This window comes from Zalophus californianus, chromosome 3, assembly GCF_009762305.2.
Source record: "Zalophus californianus isolate mZalCal1 chromosome 3, mZalCal1.pri.v2, whole genome shotgun sequence".
Classification (NCBI taxonomy): domain Eukaryota; kingdom Metazoa; phylum Chordata; class Mammalia; order Carnivora; family Otariidae; genus Zalophus; species Zalophus californianus.
This window is the reverse complement of record NC_045597.1, coordinates 157957003-157979643: the sequence shown is the minus strand read 5'-3', so window position 1 is coordinate 157979643 and position 22641 is coordinate 157957003. Positions and strand designations below refer to the sequence as shown.

At 38.5% G+C, this 22641-nt stretch overlaps 1 protein-coding gene across 2 annotated transcripts in view; it reads right to left on the bottom strand.

Moving 5' to 3' along the window:
- PLCL1 (phospholipase C like 1 (inactive)) overlaps positions 1 to 21765 on the bottom strand; it is a 339289-nt gene extending 317524 nt beyond the window's left edge. Inside the window, exon 1 of one of the 2 annotated variants that reach the window (XM_027590767.2) lies at positions 21384 to 21765. In XM_027590767.2, coding sequence (XP_027446568.1) covers positions 21384 to 21626 — 243 coding nt within the window. In that variant the 5' untranslated portion in view covers positions 21627 to 21765. The remainder of the gene's footprint in view (positions 1 to 21383) is intronic. The other variant, XM_027590766.2, reaches the window with a different exon arrangement.
- Between the last annotated feature and the right edge of the window lie 876 nt (positions 21766 to 22641).

The window sequence follows — 22641 nt, the reverse complement described above, 5'->3', positions numbered from 1 at the left end:
AGATCTATTTAAACTAATGAAAACAAATCTTTCAACCCAAAGTATAGCAATACTACAGAACAACAGTAGTGAAAACTTGTCTTTATCTCTAAATCATGACCTAAATGATTCAACCTTGAGTTATTAATAATATTTGTCATGCTAGACACAAAATGTTAGCCAAATTACATTTTATTTCCTCCCTTACACACAAGCACATTTGGTAATCTGTGAGAATAACAGAAACATAGACTTTTGGCCACATAAAGATAAAGATCAGTAAACTAAGACAGAAAACAGTTACATTCCCTGTGAGTCATCATATTCCATTGACTAAAAATCACAATCTAAGGAAATTCTGTAGCCAACTAAACACTTAACAACGGTACTGTAACCATTTGGGGACACTGGAAAACAATGTAAATCTTGAAGAGTGAATACCTGGCAACTTTGCTAACCTAGATCATAATCTCAGGAAACAATAAATTTCAAGATCCAACAGAGTCCTTTTTATATGCTACACTAAATTATTTTTCAAAACCAACCCCCAAAAATGTTTTTCAAAAATTTAATGGATTCAATAATTTCTTAGTCTCTATCATGGTATCTATGATCCATTTATTGGCTGGCACCTAAACTATCTTATTATGTCCTCTTTTCAGTTCTGACCTTCTCTCCCTTCCAACGTCCCTTGTTTAATGCTCCTAAAACATTTTTCCAAGTTGTGCCACTTTCAGAGAAGGCACATCAAGAAAAATAAGAATAGCTAATGTATATTGAGCAGCTATGGGCAGGGCACTATGGTCTCTAATATAGTCATCTAATATAGGGTCATCTCATAGAATAGAAGGTGAGAGGTAGGACATGGTAGGAGATGGAGCTGGAAAGATTAACAGGATCCACATTGTACCTGGCCTCCTGAACCATGTAAAGAAATTTGTACTTTATTCCGAGGGCAGTGGGAAGTCATCAAAAAGTTTTCAGCAGGAATATGATACAACTAGATTTGCCTTTTAGAAATGAGACTCTACTACTATTGTTATAGTGAATGGAGTAGGGCAAAGAAGGTGATTGGGACGAAAAGCTAGCTAAGAAGATGCTGTGGTGATAGAAGCCAAGTGTGGAAGTAGCTGAAATTAGAGGAGCAGTGAGAACTAACTATTCAGGAGGCAGAACCAAGATTGCTACAAGAGCAACTGGGAAGATGGGGAACACAGAAAAGGACAAATCCAAGGATGTGGAAATATCCAGCAAACAGATACATGGGGCTAGATATATTCATTCACTCAATAAGCATTTTTAAGCACCTGCTTGGAGCTCAAATCTACACCCCTTTTAAAGAACTTATTTTCTATATGAGATTCTAGTTTTAATAAATTGGGTATAAAGCATGTCTCTATCACCTTCGAATTTCTATTACAAATAGCAGAAGTATCAATGAACAGACAGTTGAATGAATCAATCATTAAAAGTAACTTTGCCAAATGTTTTATAGCATGAAAAAAATTGATGAGCATTGCCAAAAAGTCTGTTGGTAGAGTCAAATTTCAGTGGCCTTGGCACCACAGCAGAGATATTAAGTATATATTTAAAGGTACAATAACATAAAACATTGAATAATGAGACACTGTAGGCTCACATCCCTCCCACCCTGACGTATGTAGTATTATATATCAAATTAATTTTCAATATTTGAATGAATGAGATAAAATTTGTCACAACCAAGAAATTCCTTTATATATAATTACCAAAAGAATTAATTTTGTTTTTATTTTAGTTGTAACTCAGAGAATGAGGTGTAGGAGGCATGTCTCAGATGACAGACATGGCCCATGTTCACACACATTAATTTAAATGACTGTGGGCAAAGCATCTCGTGATAACAGAAGGATAATTTGACTGAATGAATGTCATACATGGTTTGATTAAGAGATGGTGGCAGCCCATAGGATTGCTTCTTAGGATGCTAGCACACTACTGTTGTGAGATTGGGTGAAAAGCCACTCAGAAAGAAATACTGACCACAGTTGCTGGGAAAGCATATAAAATGTGCTGTAAAAAATTTTTACAGAGTGATAGACTTTTCATTACTACCCAATGATCAGTATTTTTCTTAGAGGAGCTGTTAGTTAAACGTCTTGTCAAGTGCCATCTTTTTTAGGTACGGCCCAAAATATATCAAATATATCTATATAGACGTTGTATTCCTCACCTCCAGGCCATATAGCAAACTTGAAAGGCAGGCAACAGAACTCTCATTTTACCAAAGAAGAAACTGAGGCTTAGAAAAAGTTTTAAAACTTGCTCATGAACACACAATTTTTAAGTAGCAAAGCTGAGATTCCAAGATCCCAGATCAAATTATCTAGTCTCTGTCCCCTTCCCCACCCAAACTGACTCCCAAAGATTTAAGTTCCTATTAAGTAAAGTCAACCTAGCAATAGTAGACTGTGTTAACTCAGGTAAAGAATTCTTTCAGAAATGTGGAAGAGAATAAGTGATCTTGATTCAATTTGGGAGAGAAATACATCAAGACTATGCCTAATGCTTAGTAGGAGCTATAGAGGACACAAGAAAAATCTAAAATGTGGTCCCTCTTGTCAGAGTTGGTGACATGAGACTAATAAGAATAAACTAAGGATACTGTAATTTCCCAGTGTTTATAAGATAGGTTCTAATTCATTTCCTTTTGCCAAAATCAAGGTAATAGCTGACAAGCCTTAATAATACTGCTTATTTGTTCTACTGAAAGAGTTTACAGCCTTTAAACTGCCAGGAATACTGGATCCTCAATTAAGTTTACTGGTAGGTATGCTAGGATTGGACCCAAGGTCATCCAGCAGCAATATATTATCTTTAGTTCTTACTACAACCTTTCAGATTAATGCATTGGTTTGCACAAGGATTCCAGCCAAAATTCCAAATACTCAGGATGCCTTAATAAAGGAAGCTGTGGATCCAGCAATTCCACTTCTGGGTATTTATCTGAAGAAAATGACAACACTAACTCGAAAAGATACATGCACCCCTATGTTCACTGCAGCATTATTTACAGCAGCTAAGACAGGGAAACAACCTAAGTGCCCATCAATGGATGAATAGATTAAAAAAAAATGTGAGATATATATATCACAATATTATCATTCAGCAATAAAAAAAAGGAAACCATGCCATTTTTAACAACATGGATGGAGACCCTGAGGGCATTATGCAAAGTGTAACAAGTCAGAGAAAGAAAAATATCTCACTTATATGTGGAATCTTAAAAAAGATCCAAGTAATAGATACAGAAAACAGATTAGTGGTTGCCAGAGGTGGGGTGTTGGGGGTAGGTTAAATGGGTAAAAGTGGTCAAAAGGTACAAACTTCCAGTTATAAAATAAGTAAGTCCTGGGAATGTACTGTCTAGCATAATGACTATAGTTAATAATACTGTATTGTATATTTGAAAGTTGCTAAGAGAGTAGATCTTAAAAGTTCTCATCGCAAAAAAAAAATTGTAACTGTGTGGTGATGGATGTTAAACAAACTTATTGTGGTGATCATTTCACAATATATCCAAATATCAAACCCTTATGTTGTACACCTGAAACTAATATATTACACGTCAATTATATCTCAATAAAAAACAAAAACATGGTACCAAAAAAATAGTAATTACAAAAGAAGATGTGGTTTAAATCTAGTGAGTATAAGGAGAGAGACAGAGAATGTTACATATCCTTTTCAAACCTGACTTGCACCCCACCTGTAAGAACCTGGCAGATGGCAACACCTAAAACAGAAGACAAGGAGAAAGCTCTGTGGATCTCAGCTGCCTTGCTTGAAAAGGCTTCAGAAAAAAACAAACAGCATTGCCCCTTAACCATACTATTACTCATAATAAATTGAGTAATAGCTGCCAAAGTTATGGTTCACTCTTTCCTTAATTTTAAGGATTTATTTTAAGATTGGTCATTATTTATTTAAAGTCCCCATCTTTACAAAGCATTATACTCTGTCCTTTTGCGGTCCCTTCTGAGGACCACAAACCAAACAGTTTGAAAGAGTTCTTGCTTTTAAGGAATTCACCATCGAACATGGAAAACAGAACAGAAAACCTGAGTCTGAGTCAGACATGATTTTTTTCATATGTAGTCAAGTTTTCATTCACGTTTTATATGTATTCACAAACTTTCCCAAAATGAGCCTCATTCCAGGAGAAAAAGGGACTCTGAAGTAATTAGCTGTGAGAGGTCTTTTATTCAATAAAAAGCAAAGATTTAGTTGAAGTGTAAGGTGAAACCAGTTCAGCTAAATTAATGTGGAAGCTACTTCTAATACATACCTTTACTAAGTTTCAGGTGTCCATTAAGGCTGAGTTAGTGCCAAGGCCGGGGTTATGGTGGCTTTTTCTAAAATTTAAATCAACTCGAAGCAAGAAAAAAAAAAAGCTCCATTATATATTCGTTAAGATGAGATTTTAGACTAGAGAATGATCAAAACTGAGCACACAGCAGTATGTCAAATAAAGTAGGCACTTAAAAAATCATTTGCTGAACTAAACAGAGCTACACTAAACTCACAAATAGCTCAATTCTTTTACTGTAGAATTTGTGGAAGTTGAAACCCATCTTTGCACAAACTTGACCCTCTAGCAAAAACCGCACAATTTTTGTCAAGAAGGAGCAAAGAATGTAACAATTACATATACTGCTAGTTGGTTTACAGAACTTTTTTGGTAGGGATGGGAAACTTCAATTTCCTTAATAACTACATCAACAAAAATCAAAGTTTCTGTGCATTCTTCTTCGTAATGCTGCAAGAAATCAGAGAAAAATCAATGAAGACCAGTCTCTACAACTCCAAAGACCATGAGCAGAGACACTGGAGACCCTATCACTTTAGAAAAGAGACCATCCCAAACCCAGTTAGATTATACACAGCAGCTACAAGACATTTTGCTCCATAACTTAAAAATACTACTCTCTTCAAAGACTTCCATGATCAAAATCTTAGGAATTATTTTTACTTACTGATTCCTTTATATCTCTGAAAAGTCCTGACAATTCCTACTTCAATACTAGTCTCAGGTTTTCTTTTCCATTTCTAAATAATAATAACTAACATTTATTTTTTTTTTATTTTTTTATTGTTATGTTAATCACCATATATTACATCATTAGTTTTTGGTGCAGTGTTCCATGATTCATTGTTTGTTCATAACACCCAGTGCTCCATGCAGAACGTGCCCTCCTCAATACCCATCACCAGGCTAACCCATCCCCCTACCCCCCTCCCCTAATAACTAACATTTATTGACTATCTACCATGTGCCAACTACTTAGCTAAGCACTCTATATGAATTCTCTCACTTCAACCACCCAACCACCCTATGAGGTAGGTTCTGCTATAGTGGTGAAGCTGAGGGTCAAAGAGATTAGGTGACCTGCCTAATGTCACCACAGCTAATAAAGAGAGAATCAAGATTTCAATTCTGGTAATCTAATTCTAGGACCTATCCCTGGAAAGGTAGTGGTACATTACCTCCTGGACCTAGCACCTAATTCTAGAAACTTTTAGCCACTCTCTTAATTATCTCCATTGTTTCACACAGCTATTAAGGAAATCTTTCTTAACTACAGTTGTTTTTTTTACCAATTACTCACCCATTTAATAAAAGTACAATGGCTTTACATAGCATATTAAATTTAATGGAGCTGCCATATCAAGCTCATCATATCCTCAGTCAACCCATTAGATCCTCTCAAATTCAGGAGCATAGCCTCTGGAATACAAAGACAACTTGCTGAACTGCTATCAATGAAATACTTTTTTTTTTTCCCTCAGAAGGAAAATTCCCCTGATGGTTGTATTCATAGAAATATAGCATCCAGAAAAAGGGAGGTAAAACAGTCTAATACAGTTGACCACAGTGCAACTGGCATAGCAACTAGCATTGTGATCTAAGAACAAAATTTTATACAAAATACGGATAAAGAATAACATGCCACTGACTTGCTGTGTGAATCTGGGCAAGTTATTTAACCTTCCTGTGCCTCAGTTTCCTCATCAATGAAATGGGGTAGATAGACCCTAATTCATAACCCTAGTGAGACTTATGTGAGTTAATACATGTAAAGTAAGACATGATAAGCACTCAATAAATGTTAGGGGTTATTATTATCATGGGAGTGTGGGAGGAGATATCCACATAACTCCTTTCAAATATGTCAAAAGTTGTTACATGAGTAATTAAACTTACTCTTTCTAGCTCTAGATAGAAATCAGCCTGACTAGGAAATGCATCAGAGAAGAATTTTACCTGGGCTCAAGACATGAGTATTTTCAAATGACAGGAGCCTGAAAATGGAATTGTCTCCCCTGCGAGAGAGGGAGCTCCCTACTGACTGGAAGCCAATATCTATGCATCTACAGGGGTTCCAGTTCTAGTGTGGTTAACTGCACATGACAACCTCCAAAGCCTCACTGAAGATACTCCATTAGATTCTTTCCCACAGTGTGTGGCACACAGTAGTTTTTCAAGACATACTGTATTGTTCTTGTTTGGAGTTTCTCTATGATTCACATATGGTATGCATTTGCAAATCAAGATAAAAGTGCAGTCTGTGTCTGTGAGACACAATATTGAAGTTAACTGGTTCATACAGGTATTGAAATAGGGTTTAGTAGCACAAGAGCTGTTCTCATCAGTTGCCCTAACCAAATCAAACAATGTGAATCCAAAAACATATTACAGTAATGTTGAACTCCCTCATATCACAAAATACTATGATTGCTTCTCCAAATTAAATATATATTCCATGACTTAAATAAATAAGAATATATTCCATAACTAATTCTTTTAACCTTAACAAAACTTCTTCATTTTACTAATAAAAATCTCCTAAACTTTAAGCTTAGCACATGGCCACCTAGGTAGAGACTATATTTCCCAGTCTTTTGTAGCTGGGTATGGCCATATCAATAATGGGTCAATGGGATATGAGTGGAAGTGATATGTGCAACTTACAGGTCACTTCCTTTAGAAAAGCTACTTGCCCTCCACCTTTGTTTTCCTCCTTCCTATGGGCTAGAAGGGGAATGTGGTGGTGGTGGGACAGTTTAATCAAAGGTACAAGAAAACAAACATGAAGGGGATGGCCCAAAAAGAAGAGAAAAGAACCTGGATCCCTGAATTACTTTATGGAGCAGAGCTACTTACCTGATTCACAATCTGCCTACTGGTAGAATGTTACTTACTAGAGAAATAAACTTCTATCTTGCTTAAGCACTATACGTTTGGATCTCTTTGTTAGAGCAACTTAGCTTCCTAATAAATGAAAAAGTATTTATAAATATGGAAAGTGAACTCTTTAATTTCAAAGGTTCAGAGATTTGTGTACAAATATTCTCAGCTAAATTCTATCTTTAATAAAGCTTTTTAGAGTGAAATTTTAAATTCTGGTGTATATCAAGCCAACCATAAAGCAAGCAACACTTTCAAGGGCTGGGTGCCACCACCAATGGTACACTCTCTGAAAGCTAGAAACAGAATAGTTTAGGAAGGAAAAGACCCAAATGATAGAAGAAGAAAAAAAATACTTGAAAAAAAAAAAAACTAAGAAGACACTCCCTTGAGGGTCATAGCACCAAGATCCTTATAGGAAAAAGACAAATAATCTACCTTAGTCATCTACTTGACCTTTAAAATGTTCAAACCATTTACAACTGTAAAAACTAAATATCAAAATCAAAACCATGAATAAGGGTTCAGAAAAATTTAAGACATAATCAGATAAACGCAAAGTTATGTCCTTAAGAAGCCTCAGAGCAATGTTTTGTACTTGGTAAAAAAAAAAAAAAAATTAAAAGATAGTAAGATATTAGTCATAGTTGTTAAAGGACTTAAGCCACAGTTTGGTTTTCTCCAGACTTTTCTTGAAGGAGTTCAAAACAACAAAAATATCCTGTGCACTGTTTCGTTTTATATAAGTAAATATCTAATATCTACATCCAGGAATTTTTTCAATTATAATTCTAACTTTTTTATCTTGTTTAATGCCATTACACCCACTACATAAAGATTTTATGTCCTCAATTGATCCCAAAGTCAGTGGAGAGTACTGTTTCTCCCTTCTGGCTTTTAACAGGCTTTATACAATGGAAAACATTCCATAAGCTGGTCTTATTATCCATGAAACCAGATAGCAATTGGTTCTCTATGTTGTAAGCTTGCATGGAAATTACACTTTAAATATATGCAGCACTAAGAATATAATATAATTGATATTATATTATATTATATTATATTATATTATATTATATTATAAAGTCCACAGTTATGTGGACTTTATTCTTATTTTAACACCTTACATTGCCACACGGGCTGGACTTACACTGACAATGCATACACGATAATGACCCAAGGCCCAGGTAAGTATGTGTTTTGTATAGGTGTTACAAGTAGCTTCTAAAATATGATTCTTCAAGTGGATCTTATTCACTAAAGTTGAAAAAGGTAAAATAAATAGTTGATTTTACAAACTAGCCACTAGGACTCATCAAAATACATCTTAAGGAAAAAAATAAAATGAAGTCTCATTCCCTAACAAAATCACCCACACCTTCACCACAGAAAATCTTCCCCTGTCTGCAACATTGTCCCTTTTTTCCCAATTATGATTTGGGAAGTTTTATACTTTTAACAGTGAGGGTAGAGGTGGACACTTGCTCAAATATAGAGATCAATGGAATCTATTTTTCCAGAGAGTTTCAGAGGTACAGTCTACTCAGAATAAAATCAAACACACAAGAATGTTGTGAGAACCTGAAAATTGTCCTTCAATTGTTGTGAAGGATATAAATATATATTTTTTAAAGATTCTATTTATTTATTTGAGACAGAGAGAGAGGAGGAGAGTGAGCACAAGCAGGGGGAGGGGCAGAGGGAGAAGCTGACTCCACACTGAGCAGGGATTCCTGCGCGGGGCTCAATCCCAGGACCCTGAGATCATAACCCGAGTCAAAATCAGATGCCTAGGGGCGCCTGGGTGGCTCAGTTGGTTAAGCCACTGCCTTCGGCTCAGGTCATGATCTTGGAGTCCCGGAATCGAGCCCCACATCGGACTCCCTGCTTGGCAGGGAGTCTGCTTCTCCCTCTGACCCTCCCCCCTCTCATGCGCTCTCTCTCTCTCATTCTCTCTCTCAAATAAATAAATAAAATCTTAAAAAAAAAAATCGGATGCTTAACTGACTGAGCCACCCAGGTGCCCTTGTGATGAAGGATACATTAAGAATAAACTCAGAAAACTGAATCCTCTTCTTTTAAATCTTATGAGATCATAAAAAGTAGTTATCCACCAATTTGCTTTATGATTTGAGGAAGTCTGTAACCTCTCTAAGTCTCAGTTTCCAAATCTGCAAAGAGGTGGATTCAACTATTACAAAATAAACTCTAAGGATTCTTTCAGTTCAATTTTCTATTAAAGTTCTATATTAAAGCATAAAAAAGTAAAACATGTAAAACTGCAAATGCATTTAAAAATGAAATGTTCCTAAAATCCATAAACTAATTGTCTTTCTTTAAAACTACTACCAAGGAGCGCCTCGGTGACTCAGTTGGTTAAGCATCTGCTTTCAGCTCAGGTCATGATCCCAGGGTCCTGGGATTAAGCCCCTGTGCGGCTGCCTCCCTGCTCAGTGGTGAATCTGCTTCTCCCTCTCCCTCTGCCCCTCCCGGCCCCTGCTCCTGCACTCTCTCTCTGTCAAATAAATAAGTACGATCTTTTAAAAAGTAAAATAAAACTATCAAAATCCTGAATCTTAACCCAATGGACTATTCATATTTGTTAACAAATTATCATTTTGTTTAAGGAATCTTATAAAATTCATCTGAGATTGGAAAAAATCGTCACTATAGCCATTACCTAGTTCTGAAACTGGGATGTGATAGAATCATGGCCCCCAAAGATTTTTATGTCCTATTCCCCAGAACCTGTGAATATATTAGTTTCCATGGCAAAAGGGAATTAACACTACAGATGGAATTAAGGTTGCTCATCAACCAACTTTAAAATAGGAAGATTATCCTGGATCATCTGGGTTAGCCTAATGTAATCCCACAGATACTCTAATACGGAAGAAGGAGGCATAAGAATTAGAAGCGAGCAAGGTAGAAAATCAAAGTTAGGGTGGGTGATGTGAGAAAGACTCTACCAGCCATCATTGGTTTTGAAGATGGAAGGATCCATGATCCAAAAAAAAGGAGGCAGATTCTAGATGCTAAAAGGAGAAAAAAAAAAAAAAAAGATCTTCCCCAGAACCTCCAAAAAGGAACACAGCCCTGATAATATCTTGATTTTAGCCCAGTAAGGCACATTTCAGACTTCAGACCTCTAGAACTATACGATAATAAATTTGTGTTGTTTGAAGCCACTAAGCTTGTGGTAATTTCTTACAGCAGCAATATATTTAGCGTTTCTAAAATGTAGGTTTGGATGAGTAAGAAACCCAAACTCCCAATCTAGGAGGTGTGCCAAAACAATCACCTTTGATTTATTACTGTTTCTTAGATCCCTCTGACTTCCAACTTAAATGAAATGATGTATGGGCACCTAGCTCAATAAATGATGGTTGCTTTTATTGCAGAACAATGCAAGGTTGAACCACCTTAACTTTGTTTTTTGCCTGGCCCCATTCCAACCAGATCAATATGTTCTTAAATTACTGATTTTTGGAAATTTGGAGTATTGGAGTTGCAGGTTTGGTGGATAAAAGAAAATAGGGAGGAAAAGCTTTGCCCTCCAACCACCTTAATAGCTGTGAGACCTAAAACAAGTTTCCACACCTCTTAGAGCCTCAGCTTCCTCATCTCTAGGGTTGAAATGATAATGATAGCTATGTCTTATCATGCTATCAGAATTATTATTATATTATCAGATCTTGATAATATTAGTACCTGTTATTGTATACCATACCATGAAATCTTTAAAGAATCCTCCATTCCCTATCCATGGTATCACAAACAGTTCCCCATAATGGTGCCCTGGATAAATGGGAGAGATGGTGGACAGCCATGCTTAGTAAGTGAAGGGGTAAATTTAGAGAATGATCTCTAAGCTCTCCAATTCTATAATAATGTAATTTATAGTTAAGCAGTCTCAAATTGTTAGACTACAAACATGTGAGTTTTATTTTTCCCAACTATACCATCTCAGATCCTCTTTTCCCTGGGTACTCTGATTATTACCAATTGCTCGCTCAAACTCCATAATGTTTTGGTCTCTCTCAATTGTTAGAAGGGTTCTTTCAAGTTCTTAAAAACTCAGTCCTATTCATTTTGAAACTTCAATCTCATGTTCAATTCAAAGTCCTCTTCTTTACCCCATTACCCACAAGGCAAGCTAGAATGGTGGTTATAGTGGTTGGAGCTAGGGGTGGGTCTACTCTGCCCACTTCTCCCTTTCTCTTCCTCTCTGCCCTTCCCTCCTAGAGCTCAGCTGGAGGAGGAATTGGAGAGGCCAAGGTCTTCCATAGATAGTCCCAGAGGGATGTTGCAGGCCTCACTGGGTTAGTTTTCTCTGCTCCTTAGGTTAACACTAAACTGACCTTTGGCATTCTGTGAGGCAGGCATCCAAACACAGACTCTCTGGAGTTGCGGGGTCTCCACAGTCTCCTCCCTCCCTGCATATTCATCATCCTGGTGTTAGAGGTCTGACTTGGACACTGACCTCTTCCTCTTACCCCTCACCCAGCCCCTGCCCCAGTATTTTGTTAAGAGTCCCTCTATCCAAATGGTTTCTTTGGGTGGGGCACCAGCAAGACTCCTGGCCATCTTCTATAGTGTTCCCTTTCTCCACACCCAGGACAGTATTAAGGGCTCTGATGATCCCTCACAGAGAGGGACTGAGTACCTTCCAGAGAGGAGATGAGCATCAGTCCCAACTTATATGGAGACTTGGTAGAGAGGGGGGCTGTTGGATGCCACCACCATTACACACTCTTTCCAGTCTTTTCTTTCTTTGACTCAGAAAAGGTCATGAGCCATTCCCCCACAGCTATAGGATCAAAAGGTCATCTGCTATTGAGGCTTCTGACTTCCATTGTGTCTAGCACAAGCGTGTACACACTATGCACATACGCATACACCTCTGCATTTATCACAAAACTTGTCTGATCCCATACTTACTGAACATAAGAAAGTATAGGGAAAATATTCCTTTATGTTTCAGATGTTTGGGGAAAGCCTTATTTTCTTCTTTCAAAAAAAAAAATCCGCTTTAAGAGAATGTGACCAAATATCTTATAGTGCAAATGCTGCAATAAGAAAACAGAAAGAGAAAGAAAAAGCCAAGGTCCAATGACTTTTCAATAATTTAACATAACTGCAGGGTGCCTGGGTGGCTCAGTCTGTTAAGCAGCCAACTCTTGATTTCAGCTCAGGTCATGATCTCAGGGTTATGGGATCGAGCCCTGCATCAGACTCCATGTTTAGTGTGAGTTTGCTTGTCCCTCTCCCTCTGCTCCTCCCTCTGCTCCTCTCCCCAACCCCTGCCCCGCTCATGCTTTCTCTCAAATGAATAAATAAATAAAATCTTTAAAAATAATAACAATTTAACATAACTGCAGATAGATAATAAAAACTAACATATGGATATTTCAGCAGAAGGGCTGACTATGCCTTTAATACCTAGCCAGTCTCTAAGTGATGGGGACAAACCTCTGAGTACCATTTGGTCACCATACTATATCTCTGAACAGCAGAACAGGCTCATTACCTTTAACACAATAAAGCAGCCATAAGCACAGTAATTTCTTGACATAATCATGTATTTGAATTTCTCACATATTTGGAATTTCTATCTCCCACCAAAAAATAATAATAATAATAATAAAATAAATAACTACATAGACTTTCATTTTAATGGAAACCCACAAATATTTGCCAAGCTCCTCCTATGTGTGAGGAACTACACTTACCTCAAATGTAACTGGAAGGAAATCTCAATCATACAACATCATATACACTACCACTTAACAAAATTACAGCTTCCTTGGGTTAAAAACTCAAATACTCCTTATTGATTTATTGATGCTGGAAGACAAAATTATCAAACCATAAAATAAATCATATCAAATTACAGTGATTAAGTAACAAGCCATTCTTTAGCCTGTGTAATTTATACCAAAGTTGGATCACAAGCTATGTCGCATGGTAAATATGCTAATTCTGGTCAAAGAGTAAAATGCTAATAAGAGTTCCACTCCTCTCAAGATAAGGTGGAGAACAATACTAACATAAAGTCACAGGTATTTTACATGAAAGGTTATAAAACTTTAAAAATGTATTTAAAAAATGTATTCAAATAATCCTTAAGAGCTTCCCAAAACTGTTTTTCAGAATCACTTCTTTTAAATTTGTCAGCTAAACTTAGTTTTTAAGGTAAGCATAAAATGTCTGCCATTTCATCCACAGTGGTTAAGGTTTAAATCAATATTATTTAAGAGGATGTATAATATAAAGATTAAAGCAACCTCTAGAGCTAGACTATTTGAGTCTATTTCCTGGCTTGGCAAGTCACTTATCTCTCCACCTATAAAAATGGAGATAATAATAAAAAATACTCACCTCATGGTTATTGTGAGGTTTGACTAAATTAACACACATTAAGTGCTTACAACAATGCCAGACTATAATAGAAGTTATATAAGCTTTTGCTTTTATTATAAAGAAAATGTCTCAATAGGAAAATCTCTTCAAGATCTATTAGATTAAATCTAAAAAGAAATCTATTGAATTATTAATAATATTTCTAAATATGTAATATTTAATTATAGCAGAGAATCAATCGTTCCAAAATATTTCAGTTCACCAAATGCTGAGGATGTCTTTGCATCTTATATGTCACCCTCTAGGGGGAGCACAACTCCTATGTCCTCCTCCACCATGTCCTCCAAAAATTAGTCAGGATAATTAAGAAATTACAAGTTCAAGGACAATGATGGACTATGTTTTATGGAAGCAAAGCTTTCAAAGGAGAGAAAGGTCAGAGTACACATAGCGTGGTGTTCTCTCTTTGTCCTGAACCCAACATCAAGAGTTGACCTGAAGGGGGTCAGAACTAGTGCCTTTTGCACTGGTTCTTCTTACACAGGTGCCCTTTTTCTGAACCAGACACTAACCCAGCCTGAGTCAAGGGAGGCTTGTAGGGAACGCACTCTCCACCTGCTGACTCCTTACTTTCTGGCCCTAAGAGTTGTGCTCGTGAGCAGCCCGCCCATCCTCATCATTGGCTGTCAGAACTGGGATGTGGGGTGAGGGTTTTAAGCACACAAGCTATTTGGCCTACTTTGGTCTGAAATCACTTGTGCCTTAGGGGAATGCCCCTACAAGGTGATCAGGTCCAACTTTCTAGAGTTCTGCCTTGAAATCTTGGTGTTCTTTTGTCTCTTTTTGCCTTCCTTGTGCATTTATCTCCCTCAACACCTCAAAGAGAAGGTATTCTGAATACAATCTCACAATCATTTCTAACCATCACATCGTACCACACAATAATACAAGTTTGCCAACTTATGCATATTGCCCATGCTTAGTCTAATACAGACTTAGCATCTTTTAAAAGACTCTTGAACAGTCAGCATGAAAGAATTAACAAAGTAGATATTATCTTTCAAAGGTGTTTTAATCTTTTGAATACAAAGTTGTATTGTTAAGGAAAAACACAACATCCTTGCCTGTAATTGCTATACACTTTTATAAATTTACAAATATGAATTAAGAGATCTTTGGAAACTAAGCACACTTTCTAAAATAGTTTAGTTTTTAGATTGTTTTGTTTTGCTTTAGATGGATTGCATTGTTTTCAAATTTAACCTGCCTTTCTTCTTCCTGGAGTGTTAATAATAATATAAATAATGATTCCTTTCTATTCACTATGTACAATCCCACTTTTCTCAAAGTAATGCTAGATTAATTATTAGTGAAATGAGTTAAAATGGTATAGTTGAAAATAAACTAGATTATATCTCTCTTAAACACATACACATAAGATATTACAAATAAAATGACAAATCAAATTCAATTTTCAATCCAAGGAACTATTCCAATACTTTGTCATACTATTATTTTGTTGCCATCAAGTGTTAGCTGAGATACATAGAACATTGGTGACAACTTAAAATAAGACAAAAAATTGTTGTTATAGAAGTTGACCATTTAGTGAAAATTTTCATGATCATTTTATTTATTTATTTTAAGATTATTTATTTATTTATTTATTTGCCAGAGAAAGAGAGAGAGCACAAGCAGAGGGAGAAGCAGGCTCCCTGCTGAGCAAGGAGTCCGATGTGGGACTGGATCCCAGGACTCTGGGATCATGACCTGAGCCAAAGGCAGACTCTTAACCAACTGAGCCATGCAGGCGTCCCTCATGATCACTTTTAGCATACTCAATAATCACAATAAATTTTGTCTATTGTACCCTATTATAGGAACTGGGATGCAGAGATAAATAAGATTCAATAAAACTACAAACAAACCCTTTTGATGTTATTAAAACACTTATCAAAATATAAGATTTTAGGAAACAAACTGAGGGTTGCTGGAGTGGTGGGGGTGGAAGGGATGGAGTGGCTAGGTGATGGACATTGGGGAGGGTATGTGCTATGGTGAGCGCTGTGAATTGTGTAAGACTGGTGAATCACAGACCTGTACCCCTGAAACAAATAATACATTATATGTTAATAAAAAAAGATTTATAGAACTGACAGGTTTCACTATAATAAGGTTTACTGATTTCTTACCTTTGATTTAGATAGAAAGTTCAATCAAATTTTTTCTCTCTTCCCATCTAATAACCGATGGTTCATTTACTGGTGCTGAGATCCCAATAGGAAACAAAAAGTTGCTCCTGCCTCTTTACTGCTCTTTAGTCATTTTCAGTTGGACCATTGTTTTAAACATACAGTCTTACACATATCTCAGTTGGGACATTGCTCCTGAAAAACGGAATTATATTTAATGTTCACAGTCATTCAAGCTGAACAAAAGTGATGGAGGAGCAGGGCAGACTGAGCTACTCCTGGTCCACTGCCCAACCAGTTGCTTTGGCATTCCCTAGAAGCAGTAATGGATTGTTTGTTCATTCACACTGAAGGTAAAGTCGGCTTCTCCTGATGTCTTTTCATAACACCCTGCTGTGCCTGAGGTGTTATTTGGCAATATATGTTCAATTGACATTTTACAGTACAAAATTTAATTACTTGTTTTCTCTACTATAAAATGGAAAAAAACTGAGGAAAAAAACTATTTAGCTAAATTGCAATGTATATGTCACCTCTCAATGACTATGTCATTAACTTACACTTTTTGAAACTTAAAACATTTTCCAAGAAGGTAAACGAATGGTGTAAATTCTGATAGCAATAGCAAACACTAATTGACAGGCATTTCTAAAATCTTTCATCAAAATAGGACAAAGCTCTTTCTCTAAATTTTATTCCTAATACTCTTAAGAGGTATTATAAGAAATCAGATCAGAAAGGCACCACAATGAGAGGCAACCACTTCTAAAGTGAAATGTGTCCATGTTTCTATGGCAATTTCAGTGAGAGTAAACACTTTAACTAAAGTTGCTGGGATAATAAACCAATCAACCTAAGTTCAACACTATCTATACAGCTGAATCTTACCTTAGGAGGAGCGCCCCCAACTGAAGGCATGCTCACTGTAAAGGTTGGTTGCTTTTCCAAAATTCACCCATAAGTTGGTTATTTGGAAATTTTAACACATATTTCTGTAGGCAAAAAAAAGTCTACAAATGCTGATTAATTCCCAAGCCAATTTACAGAAGCCTATTTAACTTATAGTGTGCCTAAAATTTTTATTTTTCAATCATACCTAAGTCATCTTTCATAGCTGTCATACCAAGATGCTTTCAGAGCCCCAACTTAAGAGCCCCATTTCATCACTCTCCTGGAATACTACATATTCCTATGCCCCGGGTACTTGTTCCCTTTCTGTATCCGTCTAAAAGAGAGTACAACCCCTCACAAACCCGACTGCTTGTAGGGGCATGGGAGAAGTGGCCTGGTGTAAAACAATAGATGTGCACTCCGTTTATTGATGACAAGTCAAACACCTGCTAAATTGCTCTGCCTTGTAAAATACAGTTCAGGCCTCACAAAATCACCAAAGACAGAAAGGTTTGCCATCCCCTCCTAGAGCCATCCATCTTGAGGTGTTCTGGGTCAGGAAGTGGGGGAGTACAGAAAGGATAATTTTCCCCCCCAAGCCATAAGGCCCAAGATTCAGACTCTTCTGCCATTCTCTTATATGTTCCTATTGTATTCATGACTTGTGAATTGAAAGTATTCACAGACTGTGGACTCCCTGCCTCTGAAAGTCAGCATAAGAGCACAAATTCTGGAGTTAAGCAGACGTGGGTATGAACCCTAACTCCACATTGTACCAGTAGCTTTCTGTGCCTCTTTTCTCTCCTTCAGAGGGTTTGCTGTGAGGATTAAGTGACATAATGTATAAAAGTCCCTAGTTTAGCACCTGACTCATAGTAGGCGGTACTTAGTAAATGTGAATAAAATTCCTCTTGCCCCTCTGAAAATAGTCATAATTTTGATATGCGTCAACAGGTGCCCAAGGCGTATCTTTGAAACGAAGGCTCAGAAACCCACTATACCAGCTCCACAATGAACGTGACAAAATGAGAATGGCCATGACACAAAATAATGACACAAAAAACACCAAAGCGATTACTTTAGCTGTTCCAGTGCTGATATCAGCACCTCATTTCCAACTCCTATCTTCCTCCCACAAACCTATGTCCATGAGATCCAAATGATGATTTCTCCTAGAGAATTCATACTTAAGTAGAATTGAAAGGGAAAAAGTAGAAACCTTCAATACGTTACATATAATGGAAGAAAAATCAACTGCTATTCTGAAAACATGTATGTAACCCAGTTCCCATCGTCTAGTATAAGGAATGAGCTACACTGCTTTCTATTTCCAAAACATTATGGAGCTCAAGAGCCATAAACTACAATTTAAAGTGTTAAATATTTTAAACTTATAAGGTTGATACCAAATATTAGAAAGAAAAATGGTCTAATTTCTTAAAAAGAAATATATTCACATGCAGAATAGTACATAATTGTTAGATAGTATCAGTCTTGCATGTAACTAAGTTGTCATTTTAAACCACAAGTCATCAAAAAGCAATTAAGATGGAGTCTATTGCAATATTGTGGTATTCAACAATGCACTTACCAAAAACATGCAGCATTTATCAGTGTCAATGCTACCAAAAATAATCACACAGAAAAACATAGGGGGGAAATGGATGGATTAAAGAAAACCTAGTTTAAGTCTCCTATTAAATTTTTTAAAACTTAGGACTTGGCATATAAGGGAAGAAACACAACTATAGTAGAAAGAACTTTACAAAGATGTGTAAAGATAAATGTTGTTATTGTCTTCGTCAGCTCAGAAGGAAATTGTTTTCTCAACGAAAACCATGTTTTCACAAATTAGAGAGGGCAAATTTACTGAAAACATTCCTTTTGTTAATATACAAGACATTTCTTTTATTAATATACAAGATAGTCTGTTTCCTGGCATGCTAAAGGAATGCACTATTCTGGTTTGTCTAATATTCAAGTTAATAGAGAATTAACAGTCAAATAATTAGAATAGAAACAATATCCTAAACTGAGCTGAAAATAATTTAATATTTGATGATTCACAATCTTTCAGTGGCTCAGAGTTATGATCATGAATATGAATTATCACTATACTAAGGCTATTTGGAACAGAGAAAATTTAATAGTTAGATTAATATAAAATGTACTAAAGCCTTTCTTTTCTGTGTATGTTTTAATGCAAATAAAAAGAATCCTTGGCCAGACTCTGAAGAATGCATTTTTCTCTCAATATAGAATATGTGCTATGTATTTCTTATAAGATCTAGACCTTTTTTAGAGACTCTCCTTTTTACTTTGCTAAAGTGAACTAACCATGGGGCAGCAGATTCAAGATGTAAACAAGAAACGTCCTTGATCTCAGAGATTGTGTGGAACAGAACCCCATCACCTACTTCTTCTCCATTGGAAGGGAATAAAGGCCTCTGAAAACAGACACTAAGGACCCATGCCCATCAATGACCTTCCAGGTTATTCCTGAAGATTAACTCACACATCACAATGATTTTGGACAACCCACTGGGGATCAAAAACATTTGGAGCAAATTTCAAAATATGAGGCTTGTAAACTTTATTTAAATTTTATTATATAAATCAAGAACATCAATAACTCACCACAGATATATACAGATACATATGCCTACATATGCATGGAATATTTCTGGAAGGATACTTAAGAAAGTGTTAACAGCTATGGGGGCAGACTATGTAAGTGGGAGTGTGGAGTGGCTGGGAGTCTTCCCTTCATGCTCCTTCGTAACATTTGATTTTTTTTCTTATCATATGCTTACATTACTTTTTCAATAAAACCTAATTTAAAATAATAACAATTCACTTCATTTTCTAGTATCTTTAATTATAAAGGCCATTTATTAAATGCTCATTCTACTATTAAATAGGGAAAAGATCAAGTTGATATTCTGTTGCCTCCCTCTTTTTTGCTACAAAAAATGAACTCCAAAACAAAAGAGGCACAATTACTCAGCAAGGGTCCTTTTGAAAATATAAACCAGCACATAATACAATTTAAAAATTGCAAATTTAGTTGCAAGAATTTGTATATTCCTTACACTCTGTCACTTTTATTTTTTACAACACTGTAGAGCCTACTGTTTTTTATGATGGTCTATTTTAAACTATCTTCAGGTATTTGTTTTCACAGCACAGGACCTCATGTTGTATCAATATCTTAGAATCCAAATGTAATTGTTCCCTAATTGTGCTGTTTTTTAAGTTTCAAAATAATATGCTTCTGACCTGTGGGTTAAAAGAAAAAAAAGTGATCATCTCTTTTCTATCCAAATTCACACCCAGAATAGCACACTCCTTTTCACATAATCTAAAAGGCACAAAATAACAAAAACTACTACAAGTCATTTGCAACTACCACCCACTCTTCTTTTTATATAGAAATCTTCCTGTTGGTTTTAAACTTCCATGTGTCAGTGTTGGGGAAAAGCCTAGACAATACTTGGAGCTGGGTAGATGTACTGTGGGCACAGTCTTCCCACACTGGCAAGGGGAGTTTGAGCTTGAGAAAGAGACATGCATTATGAGATGGTTACACAGTTTAACCCTGAACAAGGGTCTTGAATGTATTAGCACACCAAGTAAATTGAAAATAGTAAGAAGTTCCAAGTCCATCTTTCACTATCATCTTTGGATATATATATATATTTACACACACACACAAATACACACACATACATACACAGTTCCATACTGACTACTTATTCTACCAAAACCAATTTTAATTTCACATGCACATGACTACTCACATTCATTTATGCTAAGAGGCCCTTTTCCAAAGCCTGTGGGAGAGTGACTTCCAGGATACCTTACCACATGTCCTGCACCCAGAAGATGAAATCTCAAACGGAAGAAGCCCCAAGTGGAAGGAAGACAGAAAGAGATAAGGGAGAGAGAAGGCTTACAAATTTCTTGCCAAATAGATGAAGAGAAATCTTGTCTGGTGGTTGACGGGTGGGGAAGCATTTTCCCTGCATGCAGCGGTAACCACAAAGACCAGGGATGATGCTAGGGGGATTGATTGCTTTCCGCTCACTCTTTCTGCAGTGCAGAAACTCAGGGCTCCACCATCGCTCTCCACTTGGCCGGAGGGTCCGCTGAAAACTCTGCCTGTCTACCGAGAAAGTTCACGCTTCTTGGGATTTCGGAACCGTTTGAGTCTGGAGGGTTGTTTTTGGGTTGGGGAAGGGGCTGTTTGGGGTGTGTGTGTGTGTGTGTGTGTGTGTGTGTGTGTGTGTGTGTGTGTGTGTGTGTGTGTGTGTGTTTCACTTGAGGGTAAACCGTGCATTTCCTTTTCTGTGCGGGGGGGGGGGGGCGGGGGGCTAACCTTTCTCTGGAGAGCAATGCACAACCATCCCTGGTCTGCATTTACATTGAATCCTTCCATCAACCGTTTAGTGAAGCTTTCAGAGAAAATGAGGGAAAGCATCTATCAAAACGCAAAGACGCAGAGCGGAACTTTTCCTCTGCTGTCGGGAAAAAAAAAAAGTGACTTTTGCTTCTCACGGCCAAGAGCTGAGTCTGGGAATCTCCGGACGAGGAAGGAAGGTTTGGTAATGAGGGAGGTGGGAGAAAACAATGCCAAGCCTGCGATGCCTCAGACACCGCACATCCTGCCTGGATCCCGGACCCACTCACCACACATACCCACGCTCTTGGGGCGGCGCGGCCTCGCTTACCTTGATGATGCTACTGCGCCGGGGGGTCGCCCGCGCAGCCTCCAGGAGGCCAGCCTCGCTGTCAGCCGGGGCCCCTGCAGCGCCCGGCAGCGCGACCCCGCTGCGACGGTCCCTCCACCGGCCCCCAGGGGCCACAGCCACGCCTTCGCCGGAGGCGGCGTCCGGACCCACTCGGGGGTCGTCTTCACATCCGGCTGCGTCCAGCGGCGCGGGACCCTCCCTGCCCGCCGCGCCCTCTGCCATGGCCGGCGTTTCGGGCTCTCTGGGGGAGACGGCACGCCTGGCAGCGGAGTCCAGCCTCTGGGCACGAGCGCGCTCCTGCACCCGGAGGCGGCCCTGCCAGACTTTGTTTCACCGCCCGGGGGCGGCGGCGGCGGTAACTTTCTGGAGAAGAGACATCGCTTGGATAGAGACGTCCGCGGGCTTTGGTCCAGGCGGCCGGCAGTCCGCTGGGGTACGGCGGCGGGAATGGGGAAGGAGATGTGAGCTGGAGGGAGAAGGAGAGGCGAAAAGGAGAGGGAGGTGTCCGAAATGTGATGCAAACGCCCGCTCTGCGCCAGACAAAAGGCACCGGGCGCCTCGCCGGGCGGCCTCGGAGGCCGGGACGCTTGCGGCCTGAGGGGGGCCGGAGCCGGACGCCCGCGGCTCGTCGCCCCCGCCACCTGCCCGCGGACGGCGGCGCAGCGGCCCCAGGAAGTGCGGCTGCGGCGGCGGCGGCGGCGGCGGCCTCCACTCCGCTCTGTTGTGACAGGGAGGGAAGACTTGTTTTGACAGCCCGTGGGGATTGGCAGGCGTCTGAGCCTCTTAGGAGCCTAGCGTCGCCGAGGAGGGGTCGGCCCGACCAATCCCCACTGCGAAGGGGTGTGCCCGAGCGCGAAGAATGGAAGAATGTTCTGTAACTGGGAGCCGGCCCAGCCGGCTAGTGTACTCGAGCGAAGGTGTGAGCGCGCGCGCGTGTGCGCACCCGCAGGCGCTTCGTGTACGTTTTAGGAAGTTTAGATATTCGAAATGGGCCTGAAGATGCAACAAAATCCGGGGATGGGGGAGGGGACGAGGGAAAGAAACATTTGGCAAAGCAAAGCAATTTGGAGGAAAGGGGGTGTTGAGCCCTAATGTCAAAGTGTTTGAGGTGACAGAGCGCAGCTTCGCACCATCAGGGGTTTGCAGGCTCTCACACCAACCCTTTGAAGTCAAGTCCATGTAGAGGTAAACTAGGATTTACTGGGGTCCTGGAGCTGAATAATTTGATTCAGGTTTC